The sequence below is a fragment of the Trachinotus anak genome, unplaced genomic scaffold (assembly GCF_046630095.1).
Source record: "Trachinotus anak isolate AG129_WGS33_773 ecotype Australia unplaced genomic scaffold, CSIRO_AGI_Tana_v1 ptg000021l, whole genome shotgun sequence".
Taxonomy (NCBI): Eukaryota; Metazoa; Chordata; class Actinopteri; order Carangiformes; family Carangidae; genus Trachinotus; species Trachinotus anak.
The window spans coordinates 7801698-7819982 of NW_027273872.1; the positions used below are offsets into that span (position 1 = coordinate 7801698).

Consider the following 18285-nt stretch of genomic DNA (forward strand, 5'->3'; position numbering starts at 1 on the left):
TACTCCAGCTCGCTCTTGCTCGGAGGAACTCTTCCACCACTCCACGCCTCTAGCAGGAAACGCCGCGGCAGCCACAGTGGCTGCAACAGGTCCCGTCCACACGACCGGGAAACATCCACCTGCAGCAGACCGAGAGGAGGCCATGGGGAGGAGGGGGGTCGCTGGTACCCCGTTAGTGGCAGATGCAGAGCAGGAGGAGAAGCGGGCCCGTCGAACGCTGACCTCCCCTAAACGCATCACCACAGCGAGTCCCTCCCACTTTCTTCCCATGCCTGCTGCCATGGCAACCACTTCAAAAGAAACAACAGATACAGGCCGACGAAAGGGCAGGGCACTGAGTGAAAGTGACGACCCACAAGGAGGGACGTCTTGGTTGGACAGCAGTCTTCCAGCAACGTGAGCCCCGTCCAGCAACTACACTACATTTTATGAAATGTTGCCGCGTTGATCTAGAACTACACAATTCAACGTGTAACTAACAGGGGTCTACAATTCCCATGATCCTTCTGAATACTCGTATCTCAGCATGTGACCTTGGCCTCAGACGGCAGTGCTCCTACGAGCATGGATGACTTAACTAAAGATTGCATGAGATTTTTTAACATGAATGCAAATTGATATTGTTCACTACAAATCTTTTATCGTTAATGTACACAGAGCGCATGGAAACTGTCAAAAATGTTGGGTTTTTTTTCTCATTTCCTTGCTATTTATTTATTTATTTTATTTTATTTTATTCTTTAGAAATTTGGAGCAGGAAAAAAATTGAGAATGTGGATTAACTTTGCATGGCCTTAGTTGGAAATCTTTGATCTCGTCAGGAGACACAATTAGGGAACAACTTGATCCAGTTTGGACCGAATATTGATTAAAACAAACAAAAAAAAAAAATCTGTACATATTTAAACATATATAAATGTAATTGGTCCATTGTTAAGCAATCACAAATTCTCTGTATGACAACAAAATAAATGATGGAATTGGCTTTGATGTAGGCCCCCATCGTACCACAGGCAGACATCTCCCTGCATAAAAACATATGGAAAATTACTACAACAAACCATGTGGCAAATAGCCATCTTTGAAAACAATCCCTCTGGTTTTGATTTGCTCAGTCTTCTCTTAATTTAGTCTCTTTTTTCTCTTGTGGCGAGCAGCCACAGGCCACACTTTCTCTCACACCCCTCCAACATCACAGAGGCGGCTCCATAAAAAAAGCCTGTATGACGACCTTTGTGGTGAAGGCCAACCCTACAAGTGGTGGTCACAGACAGCGAGAGAGAGAGAGCCACATCCTTGATGTTGCTCTCATGCTGTCTAATAAGAGATGCATGTGCTTATTTTTGATACTTTTAATAATATTCTAAGATCATAACCATGTGCATCTGTTGTGTGACAGCAGAGTGTTGTGTTTGCAGTGCTGCAGTAAATTTGCCTTCTGTTGTGTTCTGGCTGTGTTTTGGATGAGACTGCCCCCTTGTGCTTGGTTTGAGGTTCCTCATGAAACCCAGGAGCTGACAAATACATCTGTGCATCCACACAAACCCCAGGGCACACTTGTTTAGAACAGAATTAATCAACTCTGCCTGGTACCTATCCTGTATATAATCTGACATTTCTGCCTCATGATCACAACATAATGTTACCCACTGGCTACGAATTAAATATCCCATCTCTGTGTTTTAATATTCATGAGTGGATGATGAGTTTCTCTCTTGAATGTACCTGTGTTCATTTGTGATTGTGCTCTCTCTCCATGCCCTCTGCCTTCTGTAGATTCAGCCACACAGATAGTGTGTCAGATGATTCACAGTAAGTTGTCTTTTGAACCACTCAGAGGCTCAGCTGCCTGGCAATACGCTGCTCCGCACTACAAAACAAACCACACTCAATAAGTCATTTAATCACTTACAGTCACTGACTGCTGGAATTGGATTTTTCTTTTATTTATGCAAGTGGAGAAAAAACTGCCAACTGGTTGAAGTCATTTAAAGAACTTCCTTCATACCACTGACAACTACTTCACATGGTGACATTTTTGGTGTTGTTGTTTTTTGTTTATTTAAAGGTCCCATTAGCCAATATTTTAGTTTTTAATATCTTTATGTTGACTTTTAACCTCTCATGTGATACTGGAATCTTCTACTGAATGTTAATAGTTAATGCTGTAATTTGTGCTTTAGACTAAGCAGCTCCCACTCAAATATTTTTTTTTGTTTTGTTTTTTTGTGTATGGGAAAACATGTCTCCCAATTAAGCAGATTTTTCCTACTTGCATCACTCAAACAAAAATGATAAGATATCAAGTTAAATTTGGCAGTGTGCTTTAGCAGTGTCAAACAATGCCCCTCACCCTTACACTTGATCTGAAACATCCTGAATATATGTTTTCTATAAATCCAGTGGACGTGCTTTTTTGACTTTTTGGTTGGCAACAGTCCATCAGATGGCTGTGGAGAGGACTTACTAAACTATGCTGCGCCGACATTACCTCAGTGCTTCTGCCAGCTGCATGTTTCATGTAACAACCATTTCAATCATCTGCTCAACCACCCCATCTCTTTACCTTATGAAACACATTATGATATCACCATGGTGATTTCCTCTGCTGCTTCAAGCTGATGCAAAAAGTGCAGTTTTTCCGAAAGCTGGAGAGAGGATTCACTACCAGGAGATGACTCAAATGCAAAGAAATAAAGTTTTAATTCAGAGGAGCAGATACTTATTTAGTTTTGTATTGGCACATGCACTTTTGAGTCCACACATTACACCTGCACCTGTAGCACTGTCCAAAACTTTGAAAATGCAATAAGATGTCAGTCATCTCCCAGGTTGAAAACACTCTCCTGCTACATGTGTCTGTGGTCCACACAGTGACCAGTGGGCTAAATAAAACATTTGACTGTGAGTGAGCACTGTAAGAGTCTGAAAACTGTAATCTTGTCTTGTTGTTTAACTTAGAATAAAATAACTTTACTCATTGTAACTCTGACGAACGTCCAGTCCAGCTGCATGCTCCTAACACTGAGGCTGTGCTTTACTGTCTTGTTTGTATAATGTAAAAATGGATGCTTTAACATTACTGACTTAACAAATACAAAGAGTGTAAACATCCTGTAACCAGCTTTTGCCTGTATGAATAATATACTGGTTGTTGCATCTCATACACTCACATCAGAAAGTTACTAAAAGCTTTACAACAACAGTCACCTGCACCTGCAGCTGATGTTCTCAAAGCTTCCATTAAATTGCATCTTGATGTTTGATCTAATGCATTTCCTCTTGAAACAAATGTTCAAAAGTGACAGGAAACAAAATGAGAAGAGTTTGATTTGGTTGGAGGGGCAGAAAGGTGAGATGTTGTATTGGATCTGAAATCTTAGTTACTGTTGGGTGAGCATGAGGTCATCTTAAAATATGCACAGTTTTATATTCATATTAAAGAGACACATTTTATTTTGGTATCTGTACCGAGCCATTGGTTACAGGTTGTGAATGATGTCTTTTCTTTGATACTGTGTAAACATAGACTTTGGGTGGAGAATCGCCTCTAGGGAGAATTATTTACCTGTGTTTTGTTGACATTAACCTTTTACCCTCTGCTGAGTCTTGGAAAAGGTTAGGTCGACTGCTTTTACTGTGTCCACACAACTGTATAAAACAGATAGAGGCCAACTTACAATACTGGGCGTCCAGTACAATGCACTGAGGGAAATGTATGGGCTGACTGACAGCAGTATTATAAAAGAAAAAGAAAAGAAAAACTAAAAAACCTAACTTGACTAATTCACTTTAGAAAAAAATCATGTCAACTCTTGTTTTTCATTGTCCATACTCTTTACCCCCCCCCTTCACCTCTCTCTCTCTCTCTCTCTCTCTCTCTCTCTCTCTCTCTCTCTCTCTCTCTCTCTCTCTCTCTCTCTCTCTCTCTCTCTCTCTCTCTCTCTCTCTCTCTCTCTCTGTCTCTCTCTGTCTCTCTCTCCCCCTCTCTCTCCAGGAGTGTGAGTATGATTGACATGCGTGGTGAAGAGGAGGCCATCTTGCAGCCCCACAGTCAGGTGCGTCATGAACTGATGCACAATCAGTACAACAGGATGAAGGAAGAGGAGGATCACTGGCAGGACGTGAGTGTTTCCAATTTGTCCAACTTTACATCACTGTTCTGTTTTTCTTTTAATCTATGTGCATTGATTTATTTTGGACTAAGAAGTTTTTTTTCTTCTGTATTTTTTGCTGGAGTGAAATGACTTTTTAAGTTCCATAAGATTTGTGTCTCATCTGCACAGTTTGTATTTCTTGTCTCCATCGTCTCAGGAGCTTCTTCTGCACTTCTGTGCAGTGATTTTCAGATTTTCAGTGCCTGCAGGCCGAGGCACTTACTCCAGTAATATCTTGCTCTGCCCCAGTTAAACAACTTAAATCAGATTTCTAGGGCCACAGTAGTGCTTCAGGTCTCATGTCGCTGATAAGCCGTGCCCTCTTGCTTTGTTTCATTTGGAACTGACACACTTGCACTCTGCTTGTGTGTGTCAGGACTTGGCCCGATGGAAAAATCGGAGGAAGAGTATTTCCCAGGATCTGATCAAGAAGGAGGAGGAAAGGAAGATGATGGAGCAGCTGATGTCAGGGGACACCTGTACCTCCCACAGGAGGAGAAGCATCAAGACGTACAGAGAGATAGTGGAGGACAAGTATGTGAAACACACAATAACAGGATGAGTATTTGTCTAAGTAGTATTCCACTAATAAGCCAAAAGTGCATGTGCAGAACAATACTGGAGCAGTGGAAAAGTAGGTCTTTCTCAGAGAGGAGAACCTAATTCCTGTTAGCAGGCTCAGAGGTGTCAGCGACTCCTCCTGGAGCTCAGTTAAGTAGGTCTCCCACAGAGAAATGTGAAAAAGGAAGAGCATGTCTATTTGAATAACAGTGATGTATCAGTAATAAATCACTTGTTGTGATGGGTTAGACTGTAATGTTTTTATTTTTGCTCAAATATAGTTCAGATATTGTTGGATCTCCCAGTATATCCTTTATACTGTAACACTAGTTCAAAAGGACATATTTAGCAGTGGTTGATTTTGATGACATCTTGTGACTTCTTGGTAATATTGAGCTGCACTTTCACTTCACTTTCCAATTCATCCGTCTGCCTGTTTCTTTGGATTTATTGGCTGCAGTGGGAAAGTCAAAATAATCTCCTTTCATAACCAGTTTTCCTTGACCTCAATGGAAAAGGTCAAGAGGTCAAGTAAAAAAGATGTGAAGGACAATTCACGAGCACTTACGATAAGACAACTGCGGTGTGGAGAGAATCCAACTGCACTTTCACTAGGATTTTTTTTTAATTAACTTTATTTATAACACATGGACGATATATAATTTCCTAACCACAAACACAAAACAAACAGGTTTGAAATGTTAACCACCTGCTGTGTCTACTGGTTATTTCCTGAAAGTGTTGAGTGCATTTCTGTCAGACCATGATATTTACTGTATTGTTTGTGTTTAAATCAAAAATGCTAAATATCAGATGAAGTGCATACAGGCTGAATCCAGTTTCGTATCCACTGCTAATTGATAGTAGCAAATCAAACTGTCTTATATCAGTTGCTTCACATTAAACATGGCTGCTTCGTTTTATCCTTTCTGCACCTCCTTTCCTCGTGTTGACAGGGAGCGTCGTGAGGAGGAGCTGCGGGATGCGTACAGAAGAGCCAGAACCCCAGAGGAGGCATCAGCCATCCTCCAGCGCTACGCCCAGCGTTTCTCCATCAGTGAAGCGGTCCTGCAACGTCTGCAGCTGCCGAAGCTCCTGGATCGCAGCATATCTGCTGACCCCTCCTTCCCCTGCTCGCCCTTATCTCTTTCCCTCACCGCCTCCCCAACGACCCCAGATCCCTTCGACATCGACCCCAATGGGCCCTTGAGGTACCTGCGGCAGCAGTCCGCTCCAGCTCCGGCTCCAAAGTTCACATCCACGCTGGAGGCACGAATTGAGGAGTTTCCCAAAGACTTGTCCTCGCACCACCGGCCTCAGATTCGCTCCCGCTCGTCTGAGCCGCCATCCACCCGAACCCTGTCGCCCAAACCGGTGCCTTTGCTGACACCCAAGCCTTACTTTGAGTCCCGAGCCACAGCGGCTGAACCATGGCCCAGCAAGGTGAGTTTGACTCTGAGGCACATGTCTTCATATCAACAGAGAGGTCAGTAAACCACTACCATTACCAGGATTTTGAGATCACTCCCCAACAATAACAATGAAAGCATGTGTGGTGCTGTTAGACATCTTGGATTACAGCACCCTGTAAATGCCATATGGATCACTGCCTTGTCAGATGCCTGGTTGTCATGGTGAAATGTGGCCTAATTTAAAATGCATTAAAATAGTTTCATTGCCCAACAGTGTTTCTCTGTTCAGGGTCCCTACATGATGATGATGATAAAGTTCTCTTCTTAGATAAACTAAAGGTTCTGTAAACGATGTCACACTAGACCACCAGCATCTCAGACCAAAACAACCCCCTCCCCCCCTTCATGTTCTCTGTCATCAAGGTGTTATGAAGCTCAGTGAAAGTGCCATTAAACACATAACAAGATGCTCAACCAAATAAAGTTACCCTGTGTACACAAGAGCCAACAAAACACAATCCAGCCACAACCATCCCATTGTTGTGATATGCTCCACAGCAACGCCGACAGTTAGCCTGCTAGCAATAGCAACATTTGCCGAACATATTTATAATATGGGTAACATTACGTTAGCTAATGTTATCATACTACTGCAGCTGTCACTAATGAAGACAGACATGTAACATGATGCAGCTGGTAGCCAGTCTGCCCGTGCTCTGGTCTCATCTCTTTATTTGTCTGAGGCCTTTTTAGACAAAAAGCTCTGGGAGGTCGCTCTCACCTGAACACTGCATACTGCACTGTGCCTTCTCACCTGGGGGCGGTCCCTCGCTCTTAAATAAATAAATGTGGGGAGCACCAAAGGTTTAACAGGAGGGACTCACATGCACTAATTTGCACTTGCTCCCAGACCGGCTACCAAAACACAGAACAGAGAAACTCCGATTACAACACTCACAGAAGAGGTGTGACCATCACTCCACCACATCTTTACATAGAAAATAGCTGTTTGTTGCCAGGTTATTATTAAAAACTCATTTACAGAACCTTTATATGATTGAGCTTTGGTGAGTGTGACCACAACAGATCTGCAGTGCAGATGGTTGAGGTCTTGACTGCTTTGCATGTGGTTACTTCCCAGTGCTGGCTGCCGTCCTTGTTGGCTGGTGGGTTAATTCCCCTCCAGCTCTCTTGGCATTTACATTAGAATGCCACAGAGCCGCCATGGTGATGAGCCGGCTGGTTTCTAGGAAAACACAAGACCTCCCCTCCCAGAAGAAGCATGTAATGTTTCAATTTAGCTCAAAGTACTCTCAACAGGATCCATTTCCTTTTCTTCTGGAAAAAAACTTCCAAATGGAAATATTCAAAATGAGATCTCATGTTTTGGTGTGGCAGAGAGGGAGGGGCGGGTTATTATCAGACCAAATGGAGCAGAGCGCTTTTCTGGAATGTCTTGTCAGGAGTCTGAGTGGAGCCCGGCTTTGAATGGAGCCCTCTGTTCCCTATTGACTTAAGAAGTTGACAAGTAGGGCCCTCTCAATGTGAAGTGGGCTCCCAGCAGACAAAGCAGGCCCACACAAGCTGCTAGGGTAGGGATGAGAAGGTGGAGGTGGAGGGGGGCAGAACTGAGAGGCTGCATTCACCCAGCTCCACCACTGTGTCTTAAGTTACCGCTCACCAGGAGCTCCTCACACATGTGTTAGTGCCTCTTTGTCACAGAGGCCAGCACGGTGTTGTGAGCTGGAAGAATAGCTAATAACAGAGATGAGAGGCTGGTAATGACCACAAATGAGGTCTCTGGGTTTTAACATTTTTACTTTTCATAAAATTAATTATGAACCATATCCATCAAATTATTGACATTACAAGTATTGCAATTATGAGAAATGAATGCAACAGCATCCATCTAAAAGCAGGTTTCACCACACAGTCCAGAGCTGCAGTATCTTTAACTGGTTATACCAACACGTCAATCACACACAATATTAAAGCACGTTTATGTTTATTTCTTTGTCGTCCTTGTTTTTGCTGTAAGTCCTTGTGAACCTCCCCAGACATGGTTATTGGTACCTTGTACATTGAGAGTCACTGGAAACCGGAGTCAAAATCCTTGTGTGCACAAACATACTCCACTAATAAAGGAGATTTCTGATCATTTACAGACGTAATTAAGCAACAGCAATTTCCTCATTTAATATTGGGTGGATGTTTTTTTTCGTTTAATACTTTTTTGCACAGGAACGTACATTCATGGATTTAAGTCATAGCGTCCAGCCTAATGGCAATGTATTGTCTGGAATTATGTTAAGTTACTTAATATTTTAATGCAATTACCTGTACCAGGCTCAAATCAAACCAACATCATACGTGTCGTCCTCTGATCTAGGCGGATAGTTCGCTTCGAATCAACGGCAACATAGGAAGTGACGACGTTCCCACCACACCTGAGAGTCAAGGAAGGGAATCTCCCCCTCGTTTCCAGGCGTCCCCCTCCAAAACCAGCAACAGCACAGTCGATGCTCCCTCCTCAGCAGCATCACCCGCACACAGTCCACGCACCTCCCCCGCTGGAGGAAGCCCAGTGTCAACAAAGGCCAAGGAGGAGGTACAAGGTGGCAGTGAAGCAGCTTCTGAGGACGTCCGAGAAGAGAAAACAGTCACAGAGCATTCGACACCACCGAGTCGGCCCACGTCACTACCAACGGTGAGGATGAGGAGCTGATGTTGTTGGCTGCTATAGAGTAATATTGCAGCAGGTTATTAACTGAGATTCACCAGTTTAACTGTTTCCCTAACTATGAAAAGGTTAAGTAACTGTTTAATATTTGCATATACATTGTGGAACAATAGTTGAGCAGTAGTCTGTAACCTCCTTGTAGATGGACTATCCAAATAAAATGTAACCAGGAGCTGACATTATATAGCCAGGCTGAGTCCTTGTATTTAGGTTGTAGTTTTCAGTGAGAGGCCAGATGATGATTTGTTGGGACCCAGTGTGGATTCTGTGGCACAGACTGTAATATTTTGTAGTGTCCCACTTAAATTTCTCTTTAAATTAAATTAGTTCTCTGGAGTCACAGCAGCAGAAAGCTCTGCTTTGTTTATATCGAAACCAAAATAATTACTGTCTGCCTTCAGGTGCCCACATTTAACATGTTTAGTATGACTTCAATCTGCAAAGAGATACATCTAAAATACTAAACAGCACAACACATTCCCTTTCTCTGTAGAAATTATCTGAGTTAAGTTGAGTTAACTTTATCTTGAACTGGAATCTATTTTTTAGACATATTTTATGCACTGGTAATTGAATTTGAAATGATTTATGGCCTGTGCAGGAACTGCAGAAACCAGAAGAAAGCCTTGAGAAGATTGGAGTCCACACAGCAGCTGCTCCAGAGGAAAAGTCTGATGCTGCAGCTGAACCAGCACCAACTACAGGTCTGAACAGCCTGCTGACACCTTGTGGTTACTCGCAGACTTGTCATTTCAGGTCGTGGACTGTTGTAATCTGAACTAGAGTCTTTGGGAAAATATGAAAAAGAGAAAAAACAATTGTGAGGAAAAAAATGTAAAAGGAGTGTCTTAACTTTTCTGATTTTCATTTGATGTTATAATCAGTGGTGAAGTTGTGTTGTCTGCGTGTTTTCAGAAGTCAAACAAGAACAAGAAACAGCCGTACCACCTGATCAGAACATCTCCAGTCTTGTCCAGTCTGAGATCAGCGCACAGCAAAGTCAGCCAGTAACTTCACAGGTGAAGCTGCCAACAGGACTATTATAAACCTCAGCCACCAAACACATCAGCCAGCCGTCCTACATATGATCTCTGACTCTCCCTGCAGGCAACTGTTCCCAGCTCCCAGGAGCTGTCACAGAGAAGAGAGAACGTACCGAGCTTAGCTGCACCAGGGTCATCTGGATATCACCCACCGCGGGAAACAGCAGCAGGTCAGTGAACTGCTCATATCCATGTAACCAAACCAGCAGCTTCTTTTCCATCTCCTTGTTTTCTAAGTTTGAGTAGCATAATCCTCCTGCTGGTTTTTTCTCTTTTGCCTTTCAGCCTGGCAATCTTTCTGTTTTGCTGTTGTGCCACTAGATGTTAGAATCTGAGTCAAAGAGGCTGGAGATGATTTGTCCCTCTTGTCGGCCTATTTTGACAACCTGCACTCAGCCCTGCTTCACCTTCCATGTTTTAGCTCTCATGCTGGGATTGTCTGGAAATTCTAGTTTGGTTGAAAACACACTGACTTTTTACTGAATCTGAATTACAACCTCCAAAAACTGCCTATCCACTTAGAGTCCATTTAGCCTACAGTGTCACTGGAGCGTTTCTGTGAAACTCTTCCCCCAGTCTGACCTCTGTAATTCTCTTGATGTCCATTCCAACACCTGGTTTTGACATCTTTCTATCCCTCATCATTTCCCTCCCTCCCTTCCTTCCTTCCTTCCTTCCTTCCCTCCCTTCCTTTCCTCCTTCCCTCCTTTCCTCTTTTACTTCCACCCACATATTTTTTTTAATTTTGCTTTAGAGTTTGCAAACAGTGTCACGTCTCCACTGGCAACCAGCAACCCTAAGTTACGCTGGGAGTTCTTCGCTCCACCAGGTAAACCCCCAGGTGGTGAATGCGCAGGGTCCCCCTGCCATTCCTGCAGGAGCTCGATGCCAGCTCTTCTGTGCTCTCCCTACCCCCTCGTTTTTTAACTCATTTCCAGAGTATTGTGGATGATCGGTGATGTTCTAACTCCATTTTAAATGTGTTTGGAAGTTTTTCATTTGTGCTACAATGATGCACAATGAAACAAGTGCAGAGTTGTTTCAGGTCTAACTCATCGGTGCGGTGTATTGTGACTGTGAAACAGCTAACTTCATTTTGATTCATGTTGGTATCATCATGTTGATTAGGATGAATTGTTGTAAGGTCCTTTCTCAAAAAACATAGGTCCCCTATTTAATTCAGTTTACTTTTTTATGTGTACACATTAAACAATAAAGTAAAATCTGATAATGGAAATGAAACAGCTGTGACAGGAGAGGAGAAGCCATAAGTTATTAAAAAAAGGAAACAAAAACACTAAACTATTAAAAAAAACATGATTTATCAGATACAAAGAAATGGCACAAAATTACTAGAAGATTTCCCCCAATCAGCAGAGAAATCATGTAATTAAAGGAAGGATCTGTACATCAGATGGCCATGTTTTGTCTTGTAAAGAGGAAGATGAGAAGTTTTATGAGAATTACAATTAAAGAAGTTTCTAAACAGTGATGGGAGAGAAAGTGACTAAAATCTATACATGGATTTGCATATAAACCCTCATATCTGGTGAATATTTTCACTTGTTGAATTATCCTCATCAACTGTTTGATAGCCTCAGCATAGCGCTTTGCATTTCTAGCTTTTCCACCAAAAGTTACAAAAGTCGGTTTGAAATAGTTCAACCTCAACATCCTGATCACTTCTCCACATGATTATAGCTGATGGTAAAAATAAGAAAGACCAAAGAACATGAAAAGACAACTACACTGCGTCTGACTGATGGATCAGACAACGTGTAGTTGTAGTTTGTTGCTTTTGGTGGACTGGTTTCCTGTGTCCTGGTCTGTCTCTTTTTCCTTCATCTGCATCTTTCCTTCTCAGGTTCTCAATCCTCCACTTGGCACATTCTCATTTCCATTAATATTTCTCCCATCAAAAAAGGCATCTAGTTTGATCACCTGTGTCCAAACCGTCTGCTTAAACTTTTGTAACTAATGTTCACTCTTATTCTACAGAAGAGGCAGAAAAGGATCGCCGTGGAAACGTGAGTAAAATCATTTGACTGAAGAGCCCTTTTACTGCTTCTCATCTGGCTTAACACCTCCTGCGTTACAGTGGGTACCAGTAGTTTAGTTTAACTGAAAATCAGGAGGAAAGAAAAACAATTTTCAAAATCCTACAGGTGAGATTTAAAAGTGTGAGTCGCAAACATAAACCAAGCAAAAACATGAACATTAACACTTTCTGTAGTGGAGTTTACATCCTGTGTCCTGTAAACACCCAGTTTTTATAAACACTAATAATCATGTCTCACAATCCAGTGAAGTAAAATGTGTTCATCATTTTTTGAGATCAGGTTTTAGTTTTTGGTGCAGCTTTGGCTCAGACTGTTTCCAGGGCTCAGCTACGTCTCATAGGACACACAGAGCTGCTGATGTAGCATGCCAGATGAGGATGCTGTAGACGACGGCTGAGACTGCTTTCGTTTTCATTTGAGCTCATCTCTCTCTCTCTCTGTCTTCTCTCTCCTTAGTAGGAGTCCTTTGGCTAGCATTGGAGTAGTGCTGTTGTGGTAGACCAACTATTTCTGTCTCCTCCCTTCCCTTCTTCTTCTCCTGTGGTGGATGTGTGTGCACATTGGTGTTGATGTGTGTGTGCGTGTGTGTGTCGGGGGCCATATCAATCTGTGACTGGCTTCACGGTTGGTTGAGAATGTGTGTGTTTATGTGTGACTGACCCATGGGTGGGTGCGAATGTGTGCATGATTATTTGTGTGCCGTGTGTGTCTTTGTGCATGTTGATATGTGTGTGTGCGTGGGTTTGTGTGTATGTTTCTGTGTGTGTGTGTGTGTGTGTGTGTGTGTGTGTGTGTGTTGGGGTCTATCAGGTGTCAGTCCCGGTGTTGCCCCAGGCCAGACGGGGTGACCGCTGGTCTTGGGACCCGGATGAGGAGCGAAAGCGTCAGGAAAGGTGGCAGCAAGAGCAGGAGCGCATGCTGCAGGTACACAGTAAACCTCACAGGGTAAAGCATGACGCATGAGTCTGCAAGGTTAGCGGTTCAATTCCATCAGCAGCTCAGTGGGTAGAGCAAGGCACCAGCGCTGTGAGGATTAGGTGCAGAACTGACTTTTAGCGATAAATATCTCTTGCATTTGAGCCACTGAGTTAAAAAACTCATCCTACTGAAAGAAATAATTGGTGGCGGTAAACCTCAGCCCTCATTGTAAATCAACATGCTAGATAATTATAAGGCCTCACACACCTTCTACAAGCTGGAAGAGTCTTCACAGTGTTGTCTGTATAATCTTCAAGCACACAGCTGAAGTTTGGCAGTCAGCACGTGTAGTTTTATTGGCCTGTTTGCACCTTAAATTTAAGTATGACATGATTATTTTCTATTTAGCACTCAGCAGCTACACCTTCCATGAGGCTGTAGCAACATAGGTGTTTAGATGTACCTTTGTTAAAGATAAAGAGCTTTTCAAATTTTAGCTAACAAATGCTGTTGTGGATAATCATTTAGCTTAAATAAAATATAGAAACTGTAGTTGTTGGTGGTGTTGTTGTTGTTGTCAGCTGTTCTAGAGTATAAATAAAACTCCACTAGTGAGTCACTAGTACAGCCAACATTATTGAGTTTGGGTCAGAGACTTTAGATTGAAGTAATTTGCATGTTGTATCGATGGCAGGCAGGGATCACTGATGACCTGTTAACAAACTACACCGGTAAATGCATAATTCAAGCATCACAGTATATAAGTTCTGATTGGATGAGTTGCAGTTAAAAATATCTGGACATCTGGCTTTAAACTGGGCTTCAAGTTTCCTTGAAAAGTCAGTGTGTTTTTGAAACATCTAGGTCACATTATAAATATTGTTTAAACTGGATTGCAGTGACTATAATCCTGTTTACACCTGGTATTAAAATGTGGTCTGTATACAGATAATAATCTTTCCTTTGGGTTTACACTTTCTTTTTGATGTGTTGTCATTATCCTCACTGAGGTTGGATCTCTGTCCACCAGAGCAGAACCTGCACTTGAGTGATTTGAGGTGGTGGCAGATCAGTCAGACTTCCTCCAGAGCATGTCAGGTAGATCCGCTCACATTCAGATAGCAACACATTTACATCACATCACATTGTAATACCAGATGTAAAGGTCTAACTTGATGTTGACATGTGGTCGCTGTAAAAGAGTTAAAAAGGTTATATTTAATATAACTGTCTTTAAACCTTTCACTTTAAAAAAGAATTGAGCCCAGGTGTTTAAATGTCTTTTAACTGCAATTCACCGAAGCCCATGTACTGGGATACTTTACTGATTACCAGACCCTGAGAGTGAATTCAAACCATGCAATAGCACAGTAAGCTTCTGTGTGCCAGCCACTGACTTGCTCAGCTTACAGTCAGAAGAATTAACCACATTTCATTGCTACTTGCGAAGCTTGCCTCCATATTTGTTTTATATTGAGCATATCCCCCTCTGAAGGCACATCCCAGCTACTCCTGTGCGCACTTTGACCACTAGAGGGCGATTTTGTGCAGTGGAAGAACCTCCGGTTTGGTTTTATCCCTCGTCTCCATCTCATGCACAAACACAGACAAGGACTCTGTCCAAGGTTGCTGCTGTTGCTGCTGCCCAAACCACCCTCTCTCTCCTCAGCCAATAAGAGGTGCATATCTCATATCTCAACATATCTTTAAACGTTTGCTGGATTAATTAGTATCCATGATATACTGTACTCATCTACAGTATCTTCTTGATAAAAACATCCAGAGATCAACAGTGATGAGAGCAGATTTCTCTTCTTCCCGGTCGTTGCAGGACTGTTTGAGATGAGATGCACCGAAATGGATGAATGTCTGGTGCATCAATGTGCTTGTTACCTCCCCGGTTGATTCTGTGTTGTCTCTGTGCTTCGACCTCAGTCTGCCATCTGTCTCGCCTAAGCTGCTTTCACTTTAAACCTTTGGTCTTTAATTTGGCTTTCTTTTTGTGGGTTCCCACACAACTGAACAAAAGTAGTCTAACAAGGTTTGTGCTTGTGCACGATAATCTGAGGGATGTCATCCTTTTTGTGGTCGTGTTGCCCACTTACTGTAGCGTGCATCAAGTAACAACCTAAATGAAATTGAAAGATTTAGGACGATTTTTTGAAATGAAAATTGTGTAGGAACCCTGTGCTTCACGGACTTTGCATGCTCTGCTTTTTTTTCTGTCTGGACTGCTGCGTCTGGTCTCTTTTCTTTGCTTTTTATCCCTAACAAGCAAATCAGATCTGAGCAAGTGTTTAGCCATAACAGAGGAATAGCAAGCCAACATTTATGCCTCCAATTCAATGCTTACATCCAGAGTGTACACTGAGAGCATCCCTCATAGAAATCTGACATAGTCTGCCAGTCACTACAGCAGGACATGCAGGATTAAATTAAGCGGCATGCACCAGGAGAGAATTTTAATATTGACTGGTTCAGAAAAAGGCCGAAGCCTTTTGAAAAGCCTCTCAAAGATCTTTTGATGCCAGGTATATCTGCGCATCGTCTCTGTTTTCCTGCCAAAACCTCCACCTGCAGACAGTTTAGTCTTCCTATGCGTTGAGGCTCTGTGCTGTATGTCATGTGTCTGTCGCCATGGTAACAGGAGAAGTACCAGCGCGAGCAGGAGAAGCTGAAGGAGGAGTGGGAGAAAGCGCAAAGGGAGGTGGCCGAGGAGGAGAGGAAGTACCATGAGGAGGTGTGTGTGTGGGGGTGGGGTCCACATGTTGCAGCTGTGATGTGTTGGACGTTGTTTTCAGTAGAGCATACAGTCAGAATATCTGAAATCAGTGTAAGGTGTGAGTTGCCTGTGATAGTAGTTGCACGTTGTCGGTAACTCACCCACCTCTCCCATCACAACCAGGAGCGTAAGATCCTGGAGGAGACTGTGACGCCTCTCACTCCCCGCTCCTCGGCCCTGCCCTCCCCCAGCCGAGGGGAGCTCTCCTCCACCTCCGGGCCCCAGGACACCATCGTCCGTTCACTGGCTGACTGGGAACGCAAACAGGAACTTCTGGAGAGGCAGTCGGTGGGTAACTGATTGATTGTTGTAGGTTAAAACTAGCTCAATTCTCATGAGTGGACACATTGGCTGTTTAACTAACTTTTCCCGCTCTCTGATTGGATGGCGCAGAGGGGGAGCACGGAGAACGTGGAGGCGAAACGGAGAGATAATGACAGGACCAGTGACATCAGCACTGCTGACGACAGCATGAAGACAGGAAGAAGGTCGGTTAACAGTGTCTCAAGCAGTAAATGTCGCACTGTAGCAGTTTGAGCAGAACCTTTGATCCACAGCAACTTAGAATGAGTCTCAGGAGATGTTACCAAAGTTTTCAAGTCAGTTTTCCACAAAAAAAAACAAACTGAATGGGATTATAAAATATATTTGATGTGTTTTTTTTTTTTTTTTTTTATCAACATGTTTTCTTTCTGTGATCCTCAGCTCACTGAGTCAGAGCAGCAGTCAGCCAGGAACACTCGCTCACAGTTTGCAGAACGGCCAGAAACCTCCTGCGATGTCGGCCAAATCCTCAACTCCAGTGAAGAAACAACAAGATCTCACAGCAGACAGCAACAAGCCCAGCAGGCCTGCAGGAGACAGGAGGTGTGTATGTGTGTGTGTGTGTGTGTGAGAGAGAGAGAGAGACAGAGAGAGAGATGGCCTTCAATCAAAGTTCCACCACATTTCAAGGATTTGCTAGTTGGAGAAAGATGCTGTCTCTTCAAGCCAGCTTTCGGTCCTTTAAAAATCTGACATCCATCTGTGTCCCTCTTACATGTGAGGGACACACACTGTTGCAATCATATAAAAGAGGCTGTCATTCACTTTCAAAATGAGAGAGATCGTGTCAAGCAGTGTTTACAGCACAAGTGTATTTTATATTATTACACATGTTGTGTATTAAGACAATTCTGTCTGCAAGAGACTGTTTCATTGTGTGCATGAGATTCTTCCCCATTTTTGCTGAAAAGAATGTTTTGTTTCCTCACGTCCGTATTGTTTTTACCATCTTACATTTGATCCCAGGTGTAAATGTGTGTTTCAGATCGCTGGAATAGCAGCAAGTAGGGCTCTGTTTAGTTTGGATCTTTTGGCAGCGCCTTCACTTTGCTTGTGTGGCCAGCAGGTGGCATCATGTACCTGTGATTCTCCTTGATAGGCCCCCACCACACAGTGTAAAGCTTTAGTGCTGCATGACAAGAAAAATGCGTTTTAAACATTATCGTTGGAATCATATTCTGTAGCAACACTGCATTTTGAAGAATGAAGTGTGGCTGGTTTTGGCCAAACACTGCTGAGTAGATTTGGCCCTGGCCTGGATTGGTTCATGTTTGACTCCGGCAGCCAATAGTGTCGCTGTATCTGTGAGTCATCATCATGTTGCATGTTGCTGTCCATTTCCAGGAGTGGTCCCATTGATAATAACATGAGCCGCAGCTCATCAAAGCCCCCTGCAGCATGTTCACCAACTCCAGACTCACAGCCTCCAACTCCCAACAGGTACTGCATCACAAACACCCCACATGGAGGGAGGGAGGGACGGAGGGGGGGCCATTTCTGCATTGTCATTTTCTGCTTTGCTGCCTACATTTCTCAACCCATATCATAACATGTACCACTGCAACCTGCCTCCAGCCTGCCTGGAGTTGAAATAAAACCTAGTAGAGGTTTATTTATAGTTTTTAATTTGTTCATTTTACTGTAAATGTTCCAGAGATATCAAAGACCCAGCTCTCATGAAAGACCAGGGCTTTTCTTCAGTCCAAGATCAGATGTCAATAAAATGCATTTAAAAGCATCCGTGAAAAATAGCACAAGAGACGTGTGGATCGGTATCAGGGATGGGAGCACTCGAGCAGTAAACACGATGACGTCAGCTGCGCAGAGAGCGAGCTCGCTGACCCTGATGAATATAGCACGAGGCGCCTGATCAATAGAAATACAAACAAAAACTGCAAGGACACAGAGTGACAAGTGGACAGGCAAAACACGCAGGAGGAGCAGGGGTGTGGAATATACCCCACGCACGCACACACACACACATATATATATATATATATATACATATATATATATACATATATATACACACACATCACCACCACACCTGTTTCCCATAAAATAAATGTAATGCATCTGTTTTGGTTCACTGTTGTCCACTGCGAGGACAGTGGGAATGCAGAGGAAGCTATTTAACCTTTGGATCAGGATCAGTCAGTGTTTATTGTGAAGGACGAGATATTCTGGATGTAAGACAGTTTTCTGATGCTGGATGATCAGCAGCATTTTCTTCTTCTTGTCTTTCTTCATTTTCCAGTTTGACGTTAACGTTAACTCTCTGTTGCTTT

General features: G+C 43.0%; 1 protein-coding gene across 8 annotated transcripts in view; it reads left to right on the top strand.

Annotated features, from left to right (window-relative positions):
• The window catches only part of LOC139605607 (LIM and calponin homology domains-containing protein 1-like), a 96702-nt gene that overhangs the window by 74718 nt on the left and 3699 nt on the right, over positions 1 to 18285 (top strand). For 3 of the 8 annotated variants that reach the window (XM_071457228.1, XM_071457227.1, XM_071457230.1), the window contains 17 exons: positions 1 to 396; positions 1777 to 1812; positions 3998 to 4124; positions 4534 to 4691; positions 5675 to 6161; positions 8520 to 8837; positions 9472 to 9574; positions 9786 to 9889; positions 9978 to 10083; positions 10668 to 10742; positions 11912 to 11940; positions 12784 to 12897; positions 15539 to 15631; positions 15797 to 15961; positions 16067 to 16161; positions 16379 to 16540; positions 17342 to 17437. In XM_071457228.1, coding sequence (XP_071313329.1) covers positions 1 to 396; positions 1777 to 1812; positions 3998 to 4124; positions 4534 to 4691; positions 5675 to 6161; positions 8520 to 8837; positions 9472 to 9574; positions 9786 to 9889; positions 9978 to 10083; positions 10668 to 10742; positions 11912 to 11940; positions 12784 to 12897; positions 15539 to 15631; positions 15797 to 15961; positions 16067 to 16161; positions 16379 to 16540; positions 17342 to 17437 — 2664 coding nt within the window. The remainder of the gene's footprint in view (positions 397 to 1776; positions 1813 to 3997; positions 4125 to 4533; positions 4692 to 5674; positions 6162 to 8519; positions 8838 to 9471; positions 9575 to 9785; positions 9890 to 9977; positions 10084 to 10667; positions 10743 to 11911; positions 11941 to 12783; positions 12898 to 15538; positions 15632 to 15796; positions 15962 to 16066; positions 16162 to 16378; positions 16541 to 17341; positions 17438 to 18285) is intronic. The other 5 variants (XM_071457224.1, XM_071457223.1, XM_071457222.1 and 2 more) reach the window with 5 other exon arrangements.